At 42.0% G+C, this 23,257-nt stretch overlaps 1 protein-coding gene across 3 annotated transcripts in view; it reads right to left on the bottom strand.

The window, feature by feature from the left end:
- The window catches only part of FBXO3 (F-box protein 3), a 34,183-nt gene extending 19,670 nt beyond the window's left edge, over positions 1-14,513 (bottom strand). For 2 of the 3 annotated variants that reach the window (XM_015114495.3, XM_015114494.3), the window contains exons 1-3: positions 14,387-14,513; positions 10,379-10,468; positions 8,504-8,667 (exon numbers count right to left, since the gene is read on the bottom strand). In XM_015114495.3, the coding sequence (XP_014969981.1) occupies positions 8,504-8,667; positions 10,379-10,468; positions 14,387-14,490 (358 nt within the window). In that variant the 5' untranslated portion in view covers positions 14,491-14,513. 3 annotated transcript variants of the gene reach the window in all.
- Positions 14,514-23,257: the final 8,744 nt, after the last annotated feature.

Raw genomic sequence — 23,257 nt, 5'->3', positions numbered from 1 at the left:
GCACTCCAGCCTGGGCAACAAAGCAAGACTCTGTCTTTAAAAAGAAAATAAACAATAGAAGTCAGGAGAATGATACCTTTAAAGTGATGAAGAAAAATCACTGCTGACCAAAACCCTATAACCAGTGAATATATCTTCAACAATGAAGATGAAATAAATACATGTTTAGATAAACAAAAGAAAAATTCAGCAGCAGCGGCCAGTTAAAAGAAATACCAAAAGGAATTCTTCAGGTGGAAGGAAAGTGATCCCAGATGGAAGCATGAAGACATAGGAAGGGATAAAGGCCAACCAGAAAAGGTAAATATGAAGGTTAGTCTAAAAGAATATTGAATATGTAAAATAAGAATGTTTTCAGGGAAACTAAATATGTTAAAAATCAAAATCACAAAAACTATAAATCAAAAGGCAGGAGGGAGGTGATTGGAGTTAATGCATTATAAAGTTCTTTCATTGTCCAGGAAGTGGAAAAAATACTAATTTACATTAGACTTTAATAAGTCAAAGATGCAATGTTTTAATCTCTAATATAATCACTAAAAAAAGAAAGGAGAAGGGAATGGAATGAAACATAATTAAGAAGATTGCAAAAAAGGAACAGTGAACAGGTGGGACAAATAGAAAAACAAACAGAAACATGGTATATCTCAACTCAAACACATTAGTAAATCTATTAAATATGAATAGATTAAATAATCTAATGAAAAGACAAACTGACAGACCAGATAAAAAACAAAAAATTATATACAAGAGACACATCTTAAAGTAAATACAGAAAACAAAGCTAGAGTAGCTCTACTAAAATCACATGAAATGAGACTTTAAGGCAAACAACTATAAGAGCTAATGGAGGACTTTTGTAGTAACAAAAAGGTTAAATTCACTACACAGATGTTTCAATTCTAATTTTATGTACCTAATAAGAGCTTTAAAATATATTTTTAAATGACAACTAAAATGGGGAAAAGATATATCTACAATCACAGTGGCTGTAGTTTTCTCCTGCTGTAATATTAGCAGCTTAAAGCACTTATTATTTCACAGTTTCTGTAGGTCAGGAGTCTAGATATGACTCAACTGGATCCTCTGCTCAGGCCCCACAAGGCTGAAATTATGGCATCAACTGGGGCTGCTATCTCATCTTACGCATCGTATGCTTAGGATCCTCTTCCAAGCTCACTGGTTGTTGGCAGAATTCAATTCCTCAGGACTGACGCCCTCAGCTCCTGGAGGTCACCCACCATTCTCTACCATGTGGCCCTCTCCATAATATGCCAGTTTGCTTATTCAAAGTCAATAGGAGAGGCACATTGAATCTGACTTCTGGAAGGGCCCAGTCCCTTTTAAGGGCTCATCTGATTAAGTGGGGCCCAGTCAGGATATTTTGCTTTTTGATTAATAATTAACTCAAATTCAACTAATTTGGGAACTTAATTACATATGCAAAATCCCTTCACCTTTTTCAAATAATATGACCTAATGGAAGAAAATCAGTTATTTTCATAGTACCACCTACACTCAAGGAGAGATCATTGTACCAGGCATGTACACCAGTGGGTGGGAATTTGGGGACTATCTCAGAATTCTGCCTACCACAGCAACAGATTTTATCATACTTCTCTCATTAACTAACAGAACAGGTAGACAAAATAAACAATTCAGTAAGAGTGTAGAAGATTTGAACAAGATTAACAAATGTTACCTAATTATATATACAGTATTGAACTCCATAATCGCAGAAAATACATTATTTTTAAGTATACACAAAACATTTACCAAAATAGATCATATACTAGACCACAGAATAAGTTGTAACAAATTTTAAATGACTGAACTCACATAAAGTGTATCCTGTGATCACAGTGGAATTAAATTATAAATTATATTTAAAAGATTACTTTAAAAGTCCAAAATATTTAGAAATTAAGTAATACACTTCTATATCATTCATGGGTTAAAGAAGAAATCAAAGAAATCAGAAAATACTTTGAACTGCATGGTAATGAAAATACAATGTATTAAAACTTATGGGACAAACTAATGTGCTCAGTGGGAAATTTAGAGCTCTAAATTCATTTGAAAAAATAAGAAAGCCTGAAAATCTATGATCTAAGCAATGATCCCAAGTCAAGAAAGAAAAAAAATCACAGTAAATTCAAAGAGAAGACATCAAAGAAATTAATGAAATAAAAAACAAACATACAGTAAAGGACTGACAAAGGCAAAAGCCAGCTCTTTGAAAAGATTAATAAAATTAATTCACCCCATCTAGCAAGACTGATGAAGAAAAACAGCAAAAGTATAAATAATTAATATTAGAAATGGAAAAAGTGATAGCACCACAGATCCAACAAGCATTAAAAAGATAAGAGGATATTATGAAAAACTCTATGTCAACAGATTTGAAAATAGATGAAGTGGACAATTTCCTAGAAAACAACTTATCAAAATTTACATAAGAATAAACAGAAAATCAAAATGCTCCTTTATCTAATAAAGGAATTGAATCCATAATTTAAAACTTTCCTACAATGAAAACTCCAGAATTGAATGGCTTCACTGGTGCATTCTACTAATCATTTAAGCAAAAAATAAGACCAAGCTTACATAAACTCTTCCAGGGAACAGAAAAAGAGGCAACACTTCCCGACTCGTTTTATAAGGCCAGCATCATCTTGATACCAACACCTGACAAGAACATTGCAAGAAAGGAAAATTACAGGCCAAACTCTCATGAACACAGATGTAAAAATCCCAATAAAATACTAGCAGATCATATCCAGTACATATAAAAAAGAATATATTACAATCAAAGTAGGATTATTCCAGGAATACAGAGTGGTTTAGCATTCAGAAAAGTGATTAATGCATTTCACTGCATTAACAAAATAAGGAGAAAAATCATGAGAATCATAAGGCAGACAAGGCATTTGATAGAAATTCAATTATCCATTTAAAAAACAAAAAAACCCTCTTCCCAAACTAGGATCAGAGGGACTATCTTCAATCTGATAAAGAATATCTACAAAAAAACCCTACAGCAAACATCTTATTTAAAGGTGAAATGCTGAAAGCTTTCCCTCTGCAATCAGAAAGATAAGGATGCCCGCTATCCCATCATTACTCTTCTCCAACAGTGTACTGAAGGCCCTCGCCAGTGCAATAAGGCAAGAAAAAGAAATACATGATATATGAGGCTTGGAAAGATAGAAATACAACTGTCATTATTCTACATCTTAGGGAAATGTGAATGAAAACCACCACTACACACCTGCCAAAAAGGTTAAAATAAAACGAATGATAACATTAAAGTGCTGGTAAGAATGTAAACTGGTAGAACTACTTTCAAAACTAAACACCATCTTTTGAAGTTTAATATAAGCAACTCTATAACCCAGCAAACCCAATGCCAGGTATTTACCCAGTAGAAATATACTCATATAGACATCAACAATGTATATAAAAATTTACAGCATTATTTGTAATAGCCAGAAATAATAATAACCCAAATATCCATTAACAGTAGAAGGAATAGTCTACTCAGATAATGGAGTACTATACCGCAGTCAAAATTAACAAACTCTGTTACACTCAAAAAGATTGAATTTCACAAAGTGAAATAATCCATACAAAATACTTATTCATATAACTTACATAAAGTTCAAAAAAGAAAACTACTCAACAGCATAAACAATCAGAATAATGGTTGCCTCTGTGAAAGAGGGAAGAAATATGAGGAGGGCTTCTAGGTACAGATAATATTCTACTTCTTGATCTGGAGGGTGTTAGAAAGGACAGGTTGGCCGGGCGCGGTGGCTCACGCCTGTAATCCCTGCACTTTGGGAGGCCGAGGCGGGCGGATCACGAGGTCAGTAGATCGAGACCATCCTGGCTAACACGGTGAAACCCCGTCTCTACTAAAATACAAAAAATTAGCCGGGCGCAGTGGCGGGCGCCTGTAGTCCCAGCTACTCCGGAGGCTGAGGCAGGAGAATGGCGCGAACCCGGGAGGCGGAGCTTGCAGTGAGCCGAGATGGTGCCACTGCACTCCAGCCTGGGCGACAGAGTGAAGACTCCGCCTCAAAAAAAAAAAAAAAAGAAAGGACAGGTTTACCTCGTGATAATTCAATGAGTTGTGCACTTACAATTTGTTCCTATTTCTGTATGCTAGTTAAAACCATTAGTGACAGCATGTACCCCTGGACATAAAGTGATGAGAGGGGCACTTCACATCTGCAGTTATCTAAAAAAGAAAATAACTCCAGCTCCAGTCTAATCATCAGTAAAATATCAAGATGAAGCTGATTTGAGCAACTGCAATTGCTTTTGCACTAACCTAATACAAAATACCTGATAAGTACTCTCTCAAAAATGTCAAGGGGCTGGGTGTGGTGGCTGGTTCACGTCTGTAATCTCAGCACTCTGGGAGGCCCACAGGGGCAGATCACTTGTGGTCAAGAGTTCAAGACCAGCCTGGCCAACATGGTGAAACCCTGTCTCTACTAAAAATACAAAAATTAGCCAGGTGTGGTGGTTTGTGCCTATAGTCCCAGCTACTTGAGAGGTGGAGGCAGGAGAATTGCTTGAACCTGGGAGGCAGAGGATGCAGTGAGCCAAGATCATGCCACTGTACTCCATCCTGGGCGACTGTCTCAAAAAACAAACAAACAAAAAAAAACTGTCAAGGTCATAAAAGACAAAGAAACTGCCACGGATCAGAGTACACTAAGGAGACATGACAACTAAATGCAATGTGGTATTCTGGACTGGATCCTGGAACAGAAAAAGGATAATAATGGAAAATCTGGTGAAATTCAAGTGAAGTCTGGAGTTTAGTTAATAGTAATGTGCCAATGAAGATGTTTTAGTTTCATAAATGTCCCAGAGTGGGATACATAAGGGTAAAGGGTGAGGGGTGTATAGAACTCTCTGAACTCTCTTTGCAACTTTTCTGTAAATCTCAAATTACTCCAAAATAAAAAGTTCATTAAAAAAAGAGAAATTTTAGTATAAAAGAAACGAAGCTGAATGGCAACCTGAACTATGGGATGAGGAAAGAAACTAATATTTGTACGGTATATGCCACACATTAGACACTTAACATGTAACATTAAGAAACTAAGAATTTCTTGAAGAAGAGAAAGAGACAAAAATAAACATGGCAAAAAGAAAACTAAAAGGAAATATATGTTTACAATACAGTAAAATCAAGGTTGAAAGAGGTATCCAACTAGAATAGAATTTGGGAGGCAGAAAGACCACAGTTAATCTTTACTCTACTACTTTGACATAGTTTGTATATTTGTACCCTCCCAAATCTCATGTTGAACTGTAATCCCCAATATTGGAGGGGGGCCTGGTGGGAGGTGATTGGATCATGGGGGTGGATTTTTTCTCATCAGTGGTTTAGCATCCTTCCCTTGGTGCTGTCCTCAAGACAGTGAGTGACTTCTCATGAGATCTGGCTGTTTAAAAGTGTGCCGTACTTCCTTCTCTCCCTATTGATCTTGCTTTTGCCATGTGACACGCCTGCTCATGCTTTGCTTTCCTGGTGAGTAAAAGCTCCCTGAGGCCTCCCCAGAAGCAGATGCTGCCATGCTTCCTGTACAGCCTGCAGAATCGTAAACCAATTAAACCTCGTCTTATAAATTACCCAGATTCAGACATTTCTTTATAGTAATGCAAAAATGGACTGATACATACTGACTGCATGATTTCTGGCAAGCTATTTCACCTCTTTAATCCTGTTTCTTCATTCTCAAAGGGGGATAATACCACCTACCTTAGAGAATTATAGTGAGGATTAAATAAGACTTCACGTTTAATAAAGTGCTTTATTCGCACTCAGCAAATATTTATTTACTTTCTTTTCCCCTTAACCTACTCATAGAAGGAAATAGTGAAAAAGTTACTAGGAGCCAAGAAGCCTAGATTAGAGTTGTATCTTGATCACTAGTTTGATACCTTGCATGAGTCACTTAAACTCTCTGGGTATGTTTCTTCAACTTACCAGCATAAACCAGGACGGGCACATTAATAGCCCACACTCCAAATCCTGGCCTGCTGCCTCCTTGTAGGAATAAAGTTTTATTGGAATACAGCAACGCCCATTTGTTTATGAATCATCTTTGGCTGCTTTCCCCCAACAGCTGAGCTGAAGAGTTGTGACAGAGACCATGTGTCCCACAAAGCCTAAATTTTACCGTCTGGTCCTTTAAAGAAAAAGTTTGCCAACCCCTGGTCTAAACAGTCTCTAAGGTGCCTTCCAACTCTAAAATTTTAAGCCAAAACTTAAGGTAAATATGAGATATGAAAATATGTGATAACAATATGTCTTAATTTCAAGATGCTCCAAAAAAATTTCCCCAAGCCCAATGCCTATTTGCTTTCTGATTTTCCTTTTTATCTGCAACCTCTATAACCCTGCAATGGAATCAAGACTGTGGCAGCTGAGGTGAGCAGCAAGTTTCCTGACTTGGTTCTAAAATTCATAAGCCTAGGGTTCCAAGAACCCCCAGCACTGCAGATATCAAAGAGCCTTTATCCTATTCCAACTCATGGCAAAGCCCCAGAGAACTGGCACTGTGGAGGAAAACAGGAGCTATCAAGGAATTATCTGACAACCTCACCTCCAACTGCTAGGTAGTACAGGGAGCCTGGAAATACCAAAATTCATGCACCAAAAAAAAAAAAAAAAAACAGAAAGAAAAAGAAAAGAAAAATAAGCAGCAGCAGCAGCAGTTACATATCCTTAGTTTTATCTTCTTGATAGCTCTGAGCCTAAGAGCAGAACCATATACCGTATCATGTTCCAAATCTCCTAATATTTAAACTAGCTCTTCTAGTCCAATCCACATTCCAAACATAATGGGATAGGTCCTGTCTCTCTTCAGTCAATGTTAAGACCATAGCTCTGGAGTCAGCTCTGTATCCAAATCCTGGTTTTTGCCTTTTCCTTTGTGATGGTTAAACAACCTAGTTTTTTTGTTTGTTTGTTTTGTTTTTGTTTTTGTTTTGGAGACAGAGTCTCGCTCTGTCACCCAGGCTGGAGTGCAGTGGCACGATTTCAGCTCACTGCAAGCTTTGCCTCCAGGGTTCACGCCATTCTCCTGCCTCAGCCTCCCGAGTAGCTGGGACTATAGGTGCCCACCACCACGCCTGGCTAATTTTTTTGTATTTTTAGTAGAGACCAGGTTTCACTGTGTTAGCCAGGATGGTCTCCATCTCCTGACTGCCCGCCTCGGCCTCCCAAAGTGCTGGGATTACAGGCGTGAGCCACCGTGCCCAGCCACAACTTACTTAGTTTTTTATGCCTTAGGTAATCCACCTATAAAATGAGAATAGTAATTATTTATCCCATAGGACTTTTGCAATTAAATGGAGTAATACTCAAGAAATACTTAGCCAGTGCCTAGCTTTGTGTTTAATTAATAATAGCTACTGTAAGCCCTTGCCTTATCATCACCAAATACCTATTTTCAGATTTACTTTCCTCTTGAAATATTCAACCCTACATACCAAGTAAATAGTATTATTCTTTTTTCTAAGAAAAGGTACTTTTCTTAATCAAGGGTACTTTTCTTCAAAGCTCGACTCTTTCTGCCAAATCATTCTTTCTTCTACCTTCTAGCAATTCAGTTTCAAGCACCTGGTCATGCAACTGTGATTTGCATGAAAGTAATATTTGCATGGGAAATCAGAGAGGAAACACAAAATGCAAAAGGAATAGTGTTTCAAAAGAGTCTTTAGTTCTAAAGGGAAGAAAATATTTGAGAAGAACTGATTCCAACATTAGCTCAGCAAAACCGAACATGTATACAATGCCTTTCAGTATAGAAATCTGAAAAAAACTGGGAGGGTAAAGCAGGTAAGTGGCAATCTATCTACAATCTGTCTATTTTAATGATTGTTAATTAAATCAAATTAATGGAAATAGCTTAATATTTCTTGCCAAAATTGGACAATAATGGTATAATAGAAAGAGCATATTCTGGAGTCGAACAGACCTCAGTTTAGATCTTAGTTCTACTATTTTGTAAATGTCAAAATAAGGATAAAAGTTTTCCTTACTCTACTAGGCTGCTCTTACACAGGTAAAGACCAAGGGTCTTTCTGAATATTAGACTATCAAACAAACATTTACTTGTACTGAAAATAGGAAAGAGTGCTGATACAGTAGGCAAAATTTCACAATCAAAAAAAAAATCTTTTAAAAGAAATCACCGTAATTACTCTCACACAATCTTAGCATGACTATTTTCTTAATAGAAAACAAATATAAGGATAAAAGTTCAGCTTTCCCTTCTGATAAATAACCATGTGGGTCCCAAGGCTGAGAAAAAACAGCGTAAGCACTAGAGTGAAGGTCCCACTTCCATGGCCAAATATGAACAGTAAATCACAGACAAGGTTGGATTAACACAGTTGCGTAGATGACAGAGATTCAAAGCTATTTATACTAATAGTAATGAAAACGGGGAAGGGGACCCTGCATTCCCAGTACCTTTCAGAGATAAAACCATCCGAGGACACCTGGGCTCCAAATATTTCTTGAGATCATCCCAGGCCTTTTTAATAGCAGCATAATGGTCAATGTATCTTCCTACATCAGAGTAAGTATCTATGAAGAGAGATTTCCAACACTGATTCTTCTGTGTTTTCTCTTCCCTAAATAGATGAAAAACATGAGACTTAAAATCTTTTAAAATAATATTAGCATTTATTTTAGATACCTACAACATAAAGGAACGTGTACTTTTCTCTTCCTTTTCATTATATTTTAGCCACAAATGAAGATCAGATAGCAAAAAGTGATATATACATTAAAAATTTTAACAAAAGTTACTGCTGGCATGGTGGATTGTTAGGCACTCATTTTCTCATTTTCTTTCTAGTTATTTTTTTCAGTGTTCTAATCTTTAATAAAATATGAATAGTAGTAACGTATAAATTTCAACTTACTCTTAAAAATATACCAATTATAAAATTTTAAAGGCATCATGTATTCTGTTTTAGAGAATACTTAGAATCTTGTGATATAATAATATTAATCTAACACATATCTACACTGAATTAGTTGAGAATCATAGAACATGAAATTAATTATATGATTCAACATTCCTATTGGGTAAAATTCCCCAAGCATTTATTAAGTGTCCACTTAGCCACTGAGGATATAAAAAATAAGGCACATTTTTTGCCTTCAAAAAAGGTAGAGTCTAATTAGTGAGAAAGAATGAAGTATAAAATTAAGAATCAGAAGTGATAGAGGGTAAGGCAGCCACAGGGGGCCTTAAAGTAACATACTAACGAGCTTGGTAAGAAAGGCTCGGTAAGCCTTTGTGATGAATGTAGAAGGAGGGAGAGAAGTGGGGAGAGAGAGAGACACACAACTAGGATGACTCCTAATTCTGATTTGGATGCCTGAGTGGATGATGCTGCTATGAAGACTGGCAATGCTGAAGGATAGGTTTAGGAAGGGGGAAAAGAACAATTCAGGGTGGGTTTTTTTTGCAGGGGTAGGAGAGGGAAAGGGAGCATCTTTTTATTAATCTAAATAATATACACATAGATTATTAAAACTAAAAGGTACCAAAGAACTTACGATGAAAAACTATTCTCCTGTTTTAAGTCCAACTCCTCAAAGGAAATCTTAGGTGTTTCTAGAAGTTACCTCTATAGTTCTAAATGTTTATGCCTCTAGTTGTTGATTTATCAACTTCACATGTATCTACTGATACCCCAAAGGGAAACACGGGAAGATCTAGCAATACTTAAACTTCCCCTTACCTGTTCTTTTTCCTCCCAGTGTTTGATAGCTCTGTTATTAATTTTCAGTTCTGTCTAAAGCTTGCAGCTTTAAATAATATGCTTAAACCTCTGCTTCTTACTTCACCAACTTTAGTCACTACCTGACTCCACTCAATCTAAGAAAAGATATTAGCATTCCTACTCATTTCTTCCACCTTTCTCAACTCCCACTTTCTGTCATCTGCACTTTGATTCTGTCAAATTTGTTAACATTTACTGAATCCAGTTAATAAATGTGGGACAGCCAATAGAAAGGTCCAGCAGACAGTTCTGCAAACAATTCCAGAGCTCAGTAGGGAAGTCAGGGAGGGAGATTCAGGTTTGGGAGTTAGGAGCATGCAGATAGTCACTATAAATGGCAACAATGCATGCAGTAGAGTTCAGAGAGGGAGAGCAGAAGTGGGCTAAGGACAGAACCTTGGCGAATACCAACATTTACTAGCAGGCACGAGAAGAACCACCAAAGGAGATAAAGAGACAAGGGTTAGAGAGGAGAATCAGGACAGACTAGTGTTATGGAAGAAACCAAGGACCAGTTTTCAGAAGTACATATTCCCCGAATACTCACTCAGATATCAGCCAGTATTTTTTGCAATGTCTTCTCCAGAGCGGATCATGACTTGATAGTTGGCTAAGTCTTCGACTGACATAGCAACAGCTGGCAGTAACCAGATTCACCGATAGTATTAAAAAAAGTAAGAAAACAATTTTAAAATAAAGATTAAAATATTCATTGTTAAGTTTTGTTTTATGCCTTTTGTTTCTCTTATTTTTCACTGATTACCCTTACAATTACAAAACCATTTTTTTTTTTTTTTTTTGAGACGGAGTCTCACGCTGTTGCCCAGGCTGGAGTGCAGTGGCGCGATCTCGGCTCACTGCAAGCTCCGCCTCCCGGGTTCCCGCCATTCTCCTGCCTCAGCCTCCTTAGTAGCTGGGACTACAGGCGCCCGCCACTGCGCCCGGCTAATTTTTTGTATTTTTAGTAGAGACGGGGTTTCACTGTGGTCTCGATCTCCTGACCTTGTGATCCGCCCGCCTCGGCCTCCCAAAGTGCTGGGATTACAGGCTTGAGCCACCGCGCCCGGCCAAAACCATTTTCTAAAACATGTTTAACATGTTAAGTAGTATAATTGCCTTGTTAGTAGTGAAACTAGTTCACAAATAAACCCTGAAACATCTACAATCTAAAACATGTTTAACATGTTAAGTAGTATAATTGCCTTGTTAGTAGTGAAACTAGTTCACAAATAAACCCTGAAACATCTACAATCGTAATTTTTCACAAAAATATCTACAAACCATATATACCACTGGAGTTAATCTCTAATCAAGGAGTTGTCCTATGCTTATTGTCAGGACAATACTCACTTCTACATATAGGAAGAAAGTTATTTAGTCATAAAGGGACTTGGGGTTTTTTCCCAAGATCTGTAAGATATATGCTACTAAATACACAGATCTTTTATTTTTGTTTTTTAAAATTTTTTACTTAAAGGAAAAAAGTATTGCCACCAAAACCACTTTTTCATTAAAGCAACTACTGGAAAGTCCACCTATAGAGGGTGCCTGAATCATAACAGATCTGATTCAATAATCATGGCTCTACAAGTTATCAGCTGCCACAAAACATGGAATGTTAGAAGCAAATAACTTTCTTACCATATAAAGATTTCTAACACAACAGTGTTGCAATCCTGTAAATTCCACCCTACATAATTAATTTGTAAAAAGAATGAATCTAAGATTAGTACTCAGTTATATTAACAGAAAGTAGGTATTCAAAGATCTCACTTGGGCAGTAGCTAATCAACAGAATCTTAAATCACATCAGGTTTGTCAAGACCATAACTAAGGTGTGTTAAACACCAATCTATAGTAAACAAAATTGCCTTTGTTTGATTTTCAGATTTTACAGAAACATCATCTTCATCCTTTTCTGCCAAGTTCAGGAGATGCCCAAATTAACTTTTGTAAACATAGGAATCCCTTCAGTTTTGTGCATTCAGTTTCCATACCCTCTTCTTGATTCCTCTCCCTCCACTGCCCTAGGAGCTAAACAACATAAAAGAATCTGGAATATGCGTGAAAGATGAATTCAATGCACATCAAGATTGAAAACTACTGTTCTAGAGATTCTGATCCAGTTGGTTTAGACTGAGATCTGTACCTCAGGCATCTATAAGTTTAAAAAGTGCCACAGGCCATTCTCATGCACAGGTCATTCTGATGCACAGTGTGGCACTTATTCACTCCATTTCAGAATAAATCACTCTGCAATGGACAGGGTATCAGATTATCTCAATTCAAACTATGCAACTGATGCTACATGATTCCAGTGTACTAATCCAATCCAACCCAGTCCAGTTCAGCAAATACATATCAAAAACTTCAGAGCTTATCACTAGACTAGACCCTTGACAAAACTGAGCTGTGTGGTGCAGGAAAAAAGCTCCAATACACTGGACACTTTTCTGTAGATAAAATTCAAATGGTATTCAACTCAATTTATTTCCACAGACATTTACAGAGGGATCGTGTCACTTCTGTTTAAAATTGTGATTACTACCTAAGGCATTTAAAGTAAAATTTTACCTCCTCACCGTGGTTTCCAAGGTCCTGCATGATCTCACCACCCTCATCTGATCACTGTCTGTGAGTCATTCCCTACCTCCAGCAACGCCAGCCTTCTGTATCTTCCACCAGGCCATGCTGTTGAACAGTACCATTCAGCAGTCCCGTCAACCTCTGAACATACTTTTCCCCCTGCCAGAACTGCATATGCCCTGCTTCATATATGGCAGCTCCTTCCGATTTGATCACCTCTCCCTTCCTATTTCTTAACAGAGCAATCTATTTCCTTCACTGCACTAAGCACCTCTTGCAATTATGGCTTGCCCACTGGACTGTAAGCTCCATAAGAGCTGCCTTATCTGCGTTGTTCACTACTGTACCCTCAACACTTAACAGACTGGCACATAGCAGGCCCTCGAAAAAAAAAAATCTTTGAATACAAAGATAAGCAAGGCAGTCCTTACAATCAAGAAGCACGCCATCTACCTGACATGGCAAATCAATTCTGCAGGAAGAAGGTAGAGAGGGCATCTTCTCCACCTTGCCAGGTTGAGAAGAAGTAGGCAAGGCATTCCAGGCAAGGTCGAGAGCTTGAGCCACAGGCAAAAAAAAGAAAAAAGAAAGTGCAAGTGTGTTGTGTGCTGGCAGAGGCCTGATTTGGCTAGAAGGGATGGTGCAAATGTGATAGTGGAGGAGAAATAAGTCCTGGAGGACCTCAGATATACAAGCCAGATGATAAGAGCCTTCAATGCCCCAGAAGTTTAGGTTACAGTCTATAAACATAAGGGTGTCACAGGTTTTAAGGAGAATGACAACCAGATGTGTCTTAGAAAGATTACTCTGGCAGCAATCAAAAGTTGGAGGTTGTTAGTTAAATTGTAAGTATTTTCTAGAAAAATAAAAGTGCTAGCAGGTACAGGTGGCGACCAGTGCAGGTAGTGACCAAAAACTTGAGGTATCTATCACCACTTAGCTAGGCCAACAACTATCTGTAACTCCAACAAATCTGTATTTATAAATGAACCTCTAATAACACAGGGCACAATCATCAAATGGCTAGAATCTAATGGTTAATACAAAACACAAAACAAATCGCGCCTACCTATCCTAAGAGGGCGACTTTGCATCCTCTGCAAATACATACAGTAGCACAGGAAACTCACAGCCATGCCACCCCCTGTCAAGGGTGTAAACAATCCTGACAGCTGGGGGGCGGGCTGGCAGCGCCATTTCTTCCACCACCCCAGACAGTCCCAAGTTCTGAAGAAACTGGGAATTGAACCACCTTATCAGCAACCGGTGTTTATTTCTGGAACAGATGCTAGTAATGTGGGAAACCCAAGGTGTCCAGGAGAGAAGATAGTCACCGGCATGGCATCACCGGAAGTCAGTACCAAAACACAAAATCCAACATCGAACCGTAAGGAGCAATGCTGACAGCAAAACAATTCTCATGCACTGAAGTCCGAAAGTGAGCCCTGACAGCGATTCTGGCGCTGGGGAAGTCGCGCCAGGGGAGTATAGGGGGTTGCCTATCTCCTCCTCTCGCTCGCCCCACCTGCCCACGCCGGCGCCAGACTCCGCAGGCCCCGGACCCGCAGAGAAGAGCGCCTGGCAGGGACAGGGGCTTTTACACAGCAGCCGGGACTGACCCCGACCGGGCAGGAACCTGCGGGGCCAGCGGGGGTCCACGGAGCGCGGCGGGGCGGCACGAGAGCCACTACCTCCTTCTCTTGCAAGTGGGCCTCGCCGAGGCCTGGGAGAGAGAGCTCTCGTCGCTTCTCAAACCTGGACCCAGGACGGGAGGAAGACTCAGGGCGAGGCCCTTTCCGCCCCTGTCTCGTCCCGGTCCCCGGTGGCTCTGCAGGATGAGGGCGGCCCTGGCGTCACCTTCTGGTGTCGCGGGAGCCCGGGTCCTGTCAGCGGCCCCGACCTCCTTCCCCCCTGCCTCACCGCCTCCTCTCCCCATCCCCCACCCCTGCCATGCGTGTCGTCCCATTACTTGATTAGGTCCCGATAGTCCAAAAAGGATAAGATGAGGAGCAGGGGATCGGTGGGCAGCGACTCTAGGGTCAGCTGCGCCGTGTCCGTCTCCATGGCCGCCATCTTGCCTGGCCCGGTGCAGGTCTAGCCCCGCCCTGGGCCCGCCCCTGCCCCGCCCCCACCACCGCCTGAACCGCCCGAACCGCCCCCAGCAGCTCGCACAGGTTTGTTATGTAACCGCCGGGCCAGCCCCGCCCTCAGGGCGGGCTGAGGGGCGGCTCCCTGGAGGGCCCGCCCGCGAGCCGGGAGCCAGCCGCGCAGTGCGAGTTCAGCCGGCTTCATTCACGCTCCTCATCAAATCTCTCCAACTCTGTTCTCGCATCCCGGTTCGTAAACTTGCCCATCCCGGGACCCTTTTGTTGCCAAATCTGCCTCGGTCTCCCCAGCTCCTCCTGCGAAGTTTTACACTCAGTATCCAGGAAGCCTCGCTCAAAATCTCACACCCCTCCACGCCCTTGGTCCCCAAACCCATTCTTTCCCTTTGTTTTCCAACCCGAGAACCCCTGGTTTTCCCCGCTCAGCCTTCCCCACCCCGCGTGTCCCCCGCACACAGCAGGGCCGCTCCGAGACTTGTCCACTCAGCAGGAGCGGAGTTGAGAATCAGCCAGGGACGCCAGCTGAAGGCCCTTCTCCCAAATTAAGGAAATGGTCGTTGAGTGCTTAACTTCACGCCCCTCCCCGTCTTCCTAAGTAAAATGTGTACAGGGAGTGAGCCTGAGTCTCAGTCGCTGTCCCTTAATTTGGTTGTCATGGCTATTTTCAGCCTATTAGGGTAATGCAAAGGGTACAGTGTGGATTTTTTCCAGCTTTAAAATTTATTTTGGCCAGAGTTTAGATCCCGCAGCGTTAAGTATCCGGCGTGTAAAGGGAGGAACTGAGATTCCCAGAGGGCATAACTGATGGAGGCACGAAGATGTCTGCTCTTCAGCTTTGCCAAGGTGATATTAAAATGAGAGTGGGGGAAGTATAATGGGTCCATACATCACTTGCCTGATTTTTTCTTTTCCATTGCTTTTCCGAAGGCAATATGTTGTTGTAAGGGGCTTATGGGGAATCCAGACAGACCTGGACTTCACACACCTGTCATTTATTTCACTACTAGTGAAATGTTGGCATAGTTATGCCTAAGTTCTCTAAGACTGTCCCTCATCTCTAAAACCACCCCTCCTTTGGTGAACTAAGGATGGCGATAACGCTTTATGTAAAGTGCCTGGCCAGATACTCAATAAATGTTAATTTTCCAAACTTATATATGCATCAATCACTACGTTCTCCAAACATTTCCATATCCTGGAGAAGGTTTCTCTCAATTATTTGGAAGAGTGGAAGTGATATGCCCCACACCCCCAAAATCCATTTCCTCCATTCTTCATACCATTAATGCCTTCTATTTATGGTTTTGCTTAATAGTTATAACCCCTATCACCCAGCCAACAAAACACAACAACAGCAACAAAAAAACTCTGCCTACATCTCTGAGCTTCCAAGAACATTTACGTAGAAGAGCATTTACTGAATTGGATTTCAATTACTTGTTCTGTGTCTCTCTCATCTAGCTGTAAACTCTCAGTCTTACTCATCTTTCTAATTTCAGGGCTTAGCAAGGTATTCAATAACTAGAAAGTTTAAATTCAGGTTGAATGGATGAATTAAGACCGAATAATCATTTCTGTTTACAAGGGAACCATACCTTTTTACACAGACAAATGCTTATAAAGGTATTTGATCCTGATTTATGTTTGTCTCCATTTCGCCTTCAGATGGCCCACCTGTTTGAACTCCAACAGCTGGTGGGAGTTTCAGGTACACTGCATTTGCTTCTGCTATCCTATTGCGCTTGGACTTGGTGCAGCTATGACCTAATGCAGAGCACAAAGTATGAAGCTACTGTACTGTCAGGGCCAGAACTAAAGTGAGGCAAGAAAGCTACTTGCTTGGAGCACAAAACTTAAGGAGAGGTGCCAAAAAACTGAATAATCAAATAAATAACATTTTAATGCAATATTTTTAAAAATAGAAACTAATGCAAAAAAAATTCACAGTGAACAAAATACAAAACTCTTAAACAAAAACAGGATCCCACAGTGCCATGTAAGCCATATTAGAGCCTGATGCAAAAAGAAAAGGCAAATGCACTCCCCTAAATACATGCTTTTTGTGTTTGTTGTTGTTTTGGAAACAGGGTTTCTCTCCCGTCACCCAGGCTGGAGTGCAGTGACATGCTTTCAGCTCACTACAACTTCTGCCTCCTGGGCTCAAGCAAACTTCCTGCCTCAGCCTCCTGAATAGCTGACACTACAGCTACACCACAACGCCCCGCTAATTTTTGTATTTTCAGTAAAGACAGGGTTTCACCATCTTGATCAGGCTGGTCTCAAACTCCTGACCTCAAGTGACCCACCTGCCTCAGCCTCCCAAAGTGCTGGGATTACAGGCGTGAGCCACCATGCCTGGCCAGGTGGAAGACTTGCTTCTCCCATGTGGCTGGGCTTACAGCTTCTGCCATGCGCTCTCAGCCCCTCTTTTCCAGGCTGCTAAGCCCTGGCACTTCCCACCTTGCAAAGTGCCATTGAGTTGCCAGCCCCTGCTGCACTAGCCCAGGCCCCTCTGGAGAGGTGGCTTTGGCTCAGGCTCCACTTCTCTCCCCAGCATGGTATGAGGCATGTGGTAGAGGTTGGGGGAGCAATGCAGGTAGGCAGGACCCAGGAGAGCCCTTTCCTGGGCTGGGGCTTCCTATCGCCCACCCCCTGCGACCCTGCCCCCAATACTAGCTGGAAAAGGGGTAGGTAGGAAGAGAGAGTCCAGGATTTGACTATTCACATCCCCAGGGCTAAGCTTGAGGGTGAGGGCTCCAGAACCTGGGGAGCCCAGGGAGTGGAAGAAATAGTCCCTCCAAATTTGCTCATTGTTTTGGAAGTTGGTTTCTAAAGAGTTTCACTAAAACAGTATTTGCTTATCATTTTAATTTCTGTGGCAGATCAGAAAGCAGAAGGTTCTAAGGCCAGGCATGGTAGCTCATGCCTGTAATCCCAACACCTTGGGAGGCCAAGGTAGGCAGATTGCTTGAGTGCAGGAGTTCCAGACCACACTGGAGAGACACCGTCTCTACAAAAAAAAAAAAAAAAAAAAAAAAGCCAGGCATAATGGTGCATGCCTGTAGTCCCAGCTACTCAGGAGGCTGAGGTGGGAGGATAGCTTGAGCCTAGGAGGTCAAGGCTGCAGTGAACTGTGATCGTGCCACTGCACTCCAGCCTGGGTGACATAATGAGACCCTGTCTCTAAATAAATAAATAAATAAAGTTTTTTAAAAAGAAATCAGAAGGTTCTAACAGAAGGGTTCAGATGTAGAATTAAAAAAAAAAAATGGTTTCTCCTTTTCTCAGGAGAGGGACAATGCTTGAGAAATACACAGTCTTACATGTTTCCTTTAGAACCCCAGTGGCATCTTATCTATAATGAGTAGCTCCTAGCAGACAACACCCTACCTCTTGGTAATCACATCATAGTTTCATCGGCTTTAAGGTGCTCACTGGCTGTTTAGGTAAATCCTTCAGACATTAATTCCTATCAAGTGCAAGCATCCAGGCTCAGGACTGTGAGAGATCAAGCTGAACACAGTGCCATACCTGCCCTTTAGAAAGTGACAGACACTCCCTCATGGTTTGGTTGGGGGCAGGCAAATTCAAATGGCCCTGGAGACTCATTTTCTCACCTGTTTTCATGGTTTAGCAATTCGCTGCCTCAGCAGATCTGAGTTAGCTTAGAGACAGAACAGGATGCTCTAGAAGTTCCAACTAAATGGCAGCCTAGAGGTGCCCCGAATCCCCGGCTTCTACCCCAGCATTTGTAAAACAGTTTAAGATTCTTCTCTATTGAACTCTTTGCGAGATGAATCCAGTCTCGCTTTGCCCAGCCTAGGCACATCTCTCAGCGGGACAGGGAAGCTGGGGGCTGGGATGGATGGTGGGATGGGGAGAGGGGTTACTTACATGCTCCTCCTTCTCTGCTTGTATCCCCCTCCCCCACCCAACTTGTATTTATACCACATGGCGCTGGTAATGTGTGTCTGTGGCCCCTGAAAGGCAGGTGCACGCATGAAGATTAAACTCCACTTTGCCTTGGTGCTAAGTGTTTTTAGTACTGCCCTTGTCCAACTGGGCCTTCCCAGGGCCAAAAGCATTCTCTCCTGGGGGCCCTGTCACCCAAGCCCAGGTGTCAGCAATCCTGGTTGTGCTGAGGCAGTCCTTGCATTTGGGAGCCCCGAAGATAAAAGGGTGGGAGGATCACAATCACGGTGGGACTGCTGGGCATTAACTCCCCCAAACAAATGTGACACCCAAAGAAAAACCCTGGGCCACAAGGCTGCAGTGATTGGTAAAAAGGAGACCCACCCCTGCAGAGCCCAGGAATATTCAGGAGAATTATACTTTATGGTTGAAAACAGGGAGAAGGATAAAATTGCAGGGATGAGTGATTAGGGGCTGCCACTGCCACTCAGAAAGGCAGCCAGGCTGATGGGGTGACACAAAAATCTGGAATGGATTTAGCTGCTCTTGTGCAGCAAAACCAGACAAACTCATGGCTAATGAGAAGCCTGGACCAGATGTAAGAGATTTATAGGCACAGTTTCAGCAGCTAAACACACTAAGTTCTAGGACTTGGTTCCTTGCTCCTTCCTTAAGGGATACTTTAAATATTTCTGAATTTGCCAAACCAATGTCTGGTTTCTTTGTTTTTGTCTGCGACATGTCTCTTGCTTTTTTGCAGCCTGTATAATTGATAGGAACCTTCTGGGTGCATGGTGAGTGGATCTTCTGATAAGATACATTTAACGTGTTCCCTGTTGGTGGCTTCTAATATGGGGGCTAAAGATGTGGCCAAGAATGGCCTGTAATCCAAAACCCTGCCAAGATTGCATCGTTGCAACAATGGTTCCTACCAGGTGGAGAGAAAATACAGTATTCTTATCCAAGACGTAATAGAGGCCAGAGTGCTGAACAACACTATCCATCAGTTCGATAGCCCTGTAGCGCTGGGGAAGTCACTAGTATATGCAATCTTATTGTGCCCTGTTGAGGCTTAAACAGGTAAGTGGCCACTATTCTTGGAATGTCTGATATCGTAAGAGTGGCTGAACTAGAACTGGGCCATTAGTGATACTTGGCATGCAGGCTTCGATAGATTAATGCTGGGGTTTGTTGTTTTGTTTTGTTTTGTTTTTGTTTTTTTAGAGACAGGGTCTGGCTCAGTTGTCTAGGCTGGTCTCCATCTCCTGGACTCAAGCGATCCTCACACCCCAGCCTCCTGAGTAGCCAGAACTACAGGCTTGTGCCACCACACCCCCCCCAAAAAAAAAACAAAAAACAAAAAACTCTTTATACCTTTTCTACCCTTCTCCATGCCCTAGGAGGCTGATCTGTAGATACTCCTTCACCTGGGCTTCTTTGTTATCTGGCTTCTGGAAGAGAAAGAGAGAACAATGGGAGAGAAAAGTGACATTCAGGTATTTAGACATCTCCACCTCCTGAGATTTTGGTTGGGGCTGTGTTCCCAGGGGAGACAGCTCCTGTCAGCGCCCTCTTTCCTGCCTCCAGCTCACTCAGCTCTGATGACACTATTCCCTCCCTCCAGCTGCTAGAACTGTGCCTCTTGCTTTTTCAGGGTTAATAACAGCTCCCCTCCCCCTCACCCCATTACTAATCCCTGGGCACCTCACTGTCCTGCGCTGGTTCCCTTATCTGGTTCATACCTCTGTTAGTATTGTCCCCACTGAATTCTGTTTAGTTATGTTCCTTTGAATGTTTTGTCTGTTTCTTGAGAGGACTCTGACTGATATCACTTGCCAAGGCAAGCAGTACTGTCACAAACTCCCCAGGAATACATTGTACATTGTCAGAGAGCTGAACAAACGCTGACAAAATGAGAACTGCTGGTTGGGGCCAAACATTCCACTCTCTTGATGACCTCACCACTGAATGTACTGCATGAACTCCATTGCATTCCAGCTTAGAAAAGCTGACCAAAGATGAATGGGCTTCCAAAGAAGAAGAAACAACTTGGCCACCCATCTGACCTTTTTGGGGTCTTCTTCTGTGACAGCCCCAAAAGACATTCTATCCTCTATTAAAGTCAAAGTTCTAATCTTGTGGCCACTAGCTGCTGTAGGGATGAATGCCTAACCTCTGATTGACCTGTTTTGGAAACAACACCCTTTATACCTGGAAATTCCACAATAGGCTTTATATACCCAATAATTAACTATATTTGAGAAGGGGACACCTATGGCAAGCAGCCTTGAAAGTGATCCAGGCATCAGTAAAGCAAACCTTGTCCTGGAGCCTCCTATCTTATTCAGATGGAATTACAGATGTCAGTGATCAATCCCACAGTGATTGCAGGCTTTGGAAATGAAACTCCACCTTCTTACCAAGGACAAGCCTGCAAGGACTTTCTGCTGCTGCTGGGCCTGAGACTAGCCCCTTCTGGAAAAAGAGAATATCACTGAAAGGAAAAATTATGACTTTGCTACCTGACATTATCACTTTGCATTGGGTCCTGTCTGAACTGAGATATCCAGAAAGTTCTGTAGCAATATGGAAATGGCACCTACAACCAAGGTTCAAGTCTGGTCCCCAATACCTTAGCCAACTTCAGGAACAACAGGTGGCTGCCCACCCATTAGGCATGGAGAAACCCACCTACTGTTAAACCTAAGCTGTTGGCCTACCGGGGCCTCTTTGATAAGACTTGCATCTGACAAGAAGCATGGTTCACTGGTGAAATAGCTTGCCCCTGAGATGGGCAAATTCCGTGGAATACCAATGCCATAAATTGCTGAGGCTCACGATGCTTGCATGCTGAATAATTGGCCAAACTTCAGGTGCTGTTCTTGGCTGTAGAGTATACTGCTCCCAGATTGATGGAAATGAACCTTTACACAATATGTCAACTAAGATTCTCTAAAAAACAAATGTGAAGATAAGATTAGATTCATGAGAGATATACTCGGGGGCTGGGCAGAGGGCAGGAAAGTCTTATGAAGGATAAAAGAGAGGAAGCCAGAGTAGGCAAGGAGTGCCTTCAGACCAGGATGCAGGTCTGACACCTGTGAAAAGAGAAGATGAAGGAAGGATTTGGCAGGGAGAGTCTCAGGTTGGACTGCAGCTCTGAGAATGTCTCAGCCAGGCCAATGGAGAGTCCTCATACCAAAGCTGTCCATTAGAAAGTCCAGAGACCCACAGAATTGGCCTGCACTAATCCCCTACCATGCTCAGCCACTGGCTAGGAGCAGCCCAGGGGAAGTATGGTTTTGATGCAAAAGCATGGTGGGCCGCAGACTGGCATTGTCTGTCAACTATGCTACATGCAGCAGGAGATCTGAGTGGCATATTCCCATGACCATCACACACAGAAACATTGCTAATAGCCTAGCTATTTAGTCAGGCCATGGGCCACCTAAAGACTGAATTAATAAAGGCATATATTATGTGCCTTTGGGACATAATTATGGGACCTCTCCGTTGAAAAGATTATAAGTAACAAAATCTAGAAGAAAACAGCTGCCTGAAAAGACTGATCAAGCATATATGGGCATCATGTCTACCTACCACAGCCGATTGAATCTATGCTGTAACTCACCACAGTAATGGAACCACCCAAAAGACCAGGGATACCCAACCAGAAATTCTTTCATCAACACATATAGTAGCCACTGTTACTGAAAAAGCTCATACTGTTAGCCAGCTGTGCCAGTCTGTCCAACAGTGACCTGATGACGTCTAAAAGCCTAGTGGGTTTAGCTGTTTTGGGCTACAAGTTACACAGCACCATACTACCTTCTGCCTTGGCCAAACAATTAGACACCCAGGACTTGAGGAACAGGCAGAGGAGAGTATAATCAGGAAGAGGACACTCTCTCCTCCCACTCTTTTTTTGGAATAGCACACAGTTGAGAGTATATCCAAGTACTTTAGGGGAACAGAAACCATGCTAGGTATTTCGAAAGAGATTTAATACAAGGAATTGTTACACATATATGGGAAGGTTGAAAGAGTAAAGGATGAATGCTGAGCTAATCCAGAAATCAAGACAGTGCTATGGTCTGACTGTTTGTGTCCTTCCAAACTGCATATGTTGAAATCCTAACCCCCAAAGTGATGGTCTGGGGAGATGGGGCCTTGGACAGGTGATTAGGTCATTAATGGGATTAGTGCCCTTATAAAAGGGACTCCAGAAAGCTGCCTTGCCTCTTCTACCATGTGAGGGCACAGCTAGAAAGTATCATCTATGAACCAGGAGGTGGGCCCTCAGCAGACACTGAATCTGCTTGGCACCTTGATCTTGGACTTCCCAGCCTCCAGAATTGTGAGAAACAAATTTCTGTTGTTTATAAGCATCCAGTCTACAGTATTTTGTTACAGCAGCCCGAACAAAGACAGACTGCCTGAAACAGTTATCACCACAGGGCTGTGGAAGCAAAGGGGGAAAAGATCTTTGGTTATAGAACCTCGGGGCTAGAAAGAGGAGGCACCACTGGTGGTGCTCCATGGGCTCCCTAAAGGCCTAATGCTCTGATCTCTCAAGAGAGGTCCCACGAAGTTGGTGTTGAGATCTCTGAAAGCGGACACCTCACAGTTGGTACTTGTATCTCATGGCAGGTAACACAAAGCAGATGCTCAAAATCTTGAAGGTAGGGTTGCCAGATTTAGCACACACTCACACACACACACACACAGAGGCACACACGCCACCACCGCCATCAGCATTACCACCAACAATAGACCAAAAATAAGGGAAATAACTAAAATGGAAAAAAAAATTAAAAAGTTAA

This window comes from Macaca mulatta, chromosome 14, assembly GCF_049350105.2.
Source record: "Macaca mulatta isolate MMU2019108-1 chromosome 14, T2T-MMU8v2.0, whole genome shotgun sequence".
Taxonomy (NCBI): domain Eukaryota; kingdom Metazoa; phylum Chordata; class Mammalia; order Primates; family Cercopithecidae; genus Macaca; species Macaca mulatta.
Note: the sequence above shows the minus strand (reverse complement) of the source record. Positions and strands in the feature narration are given on the sequence as shown.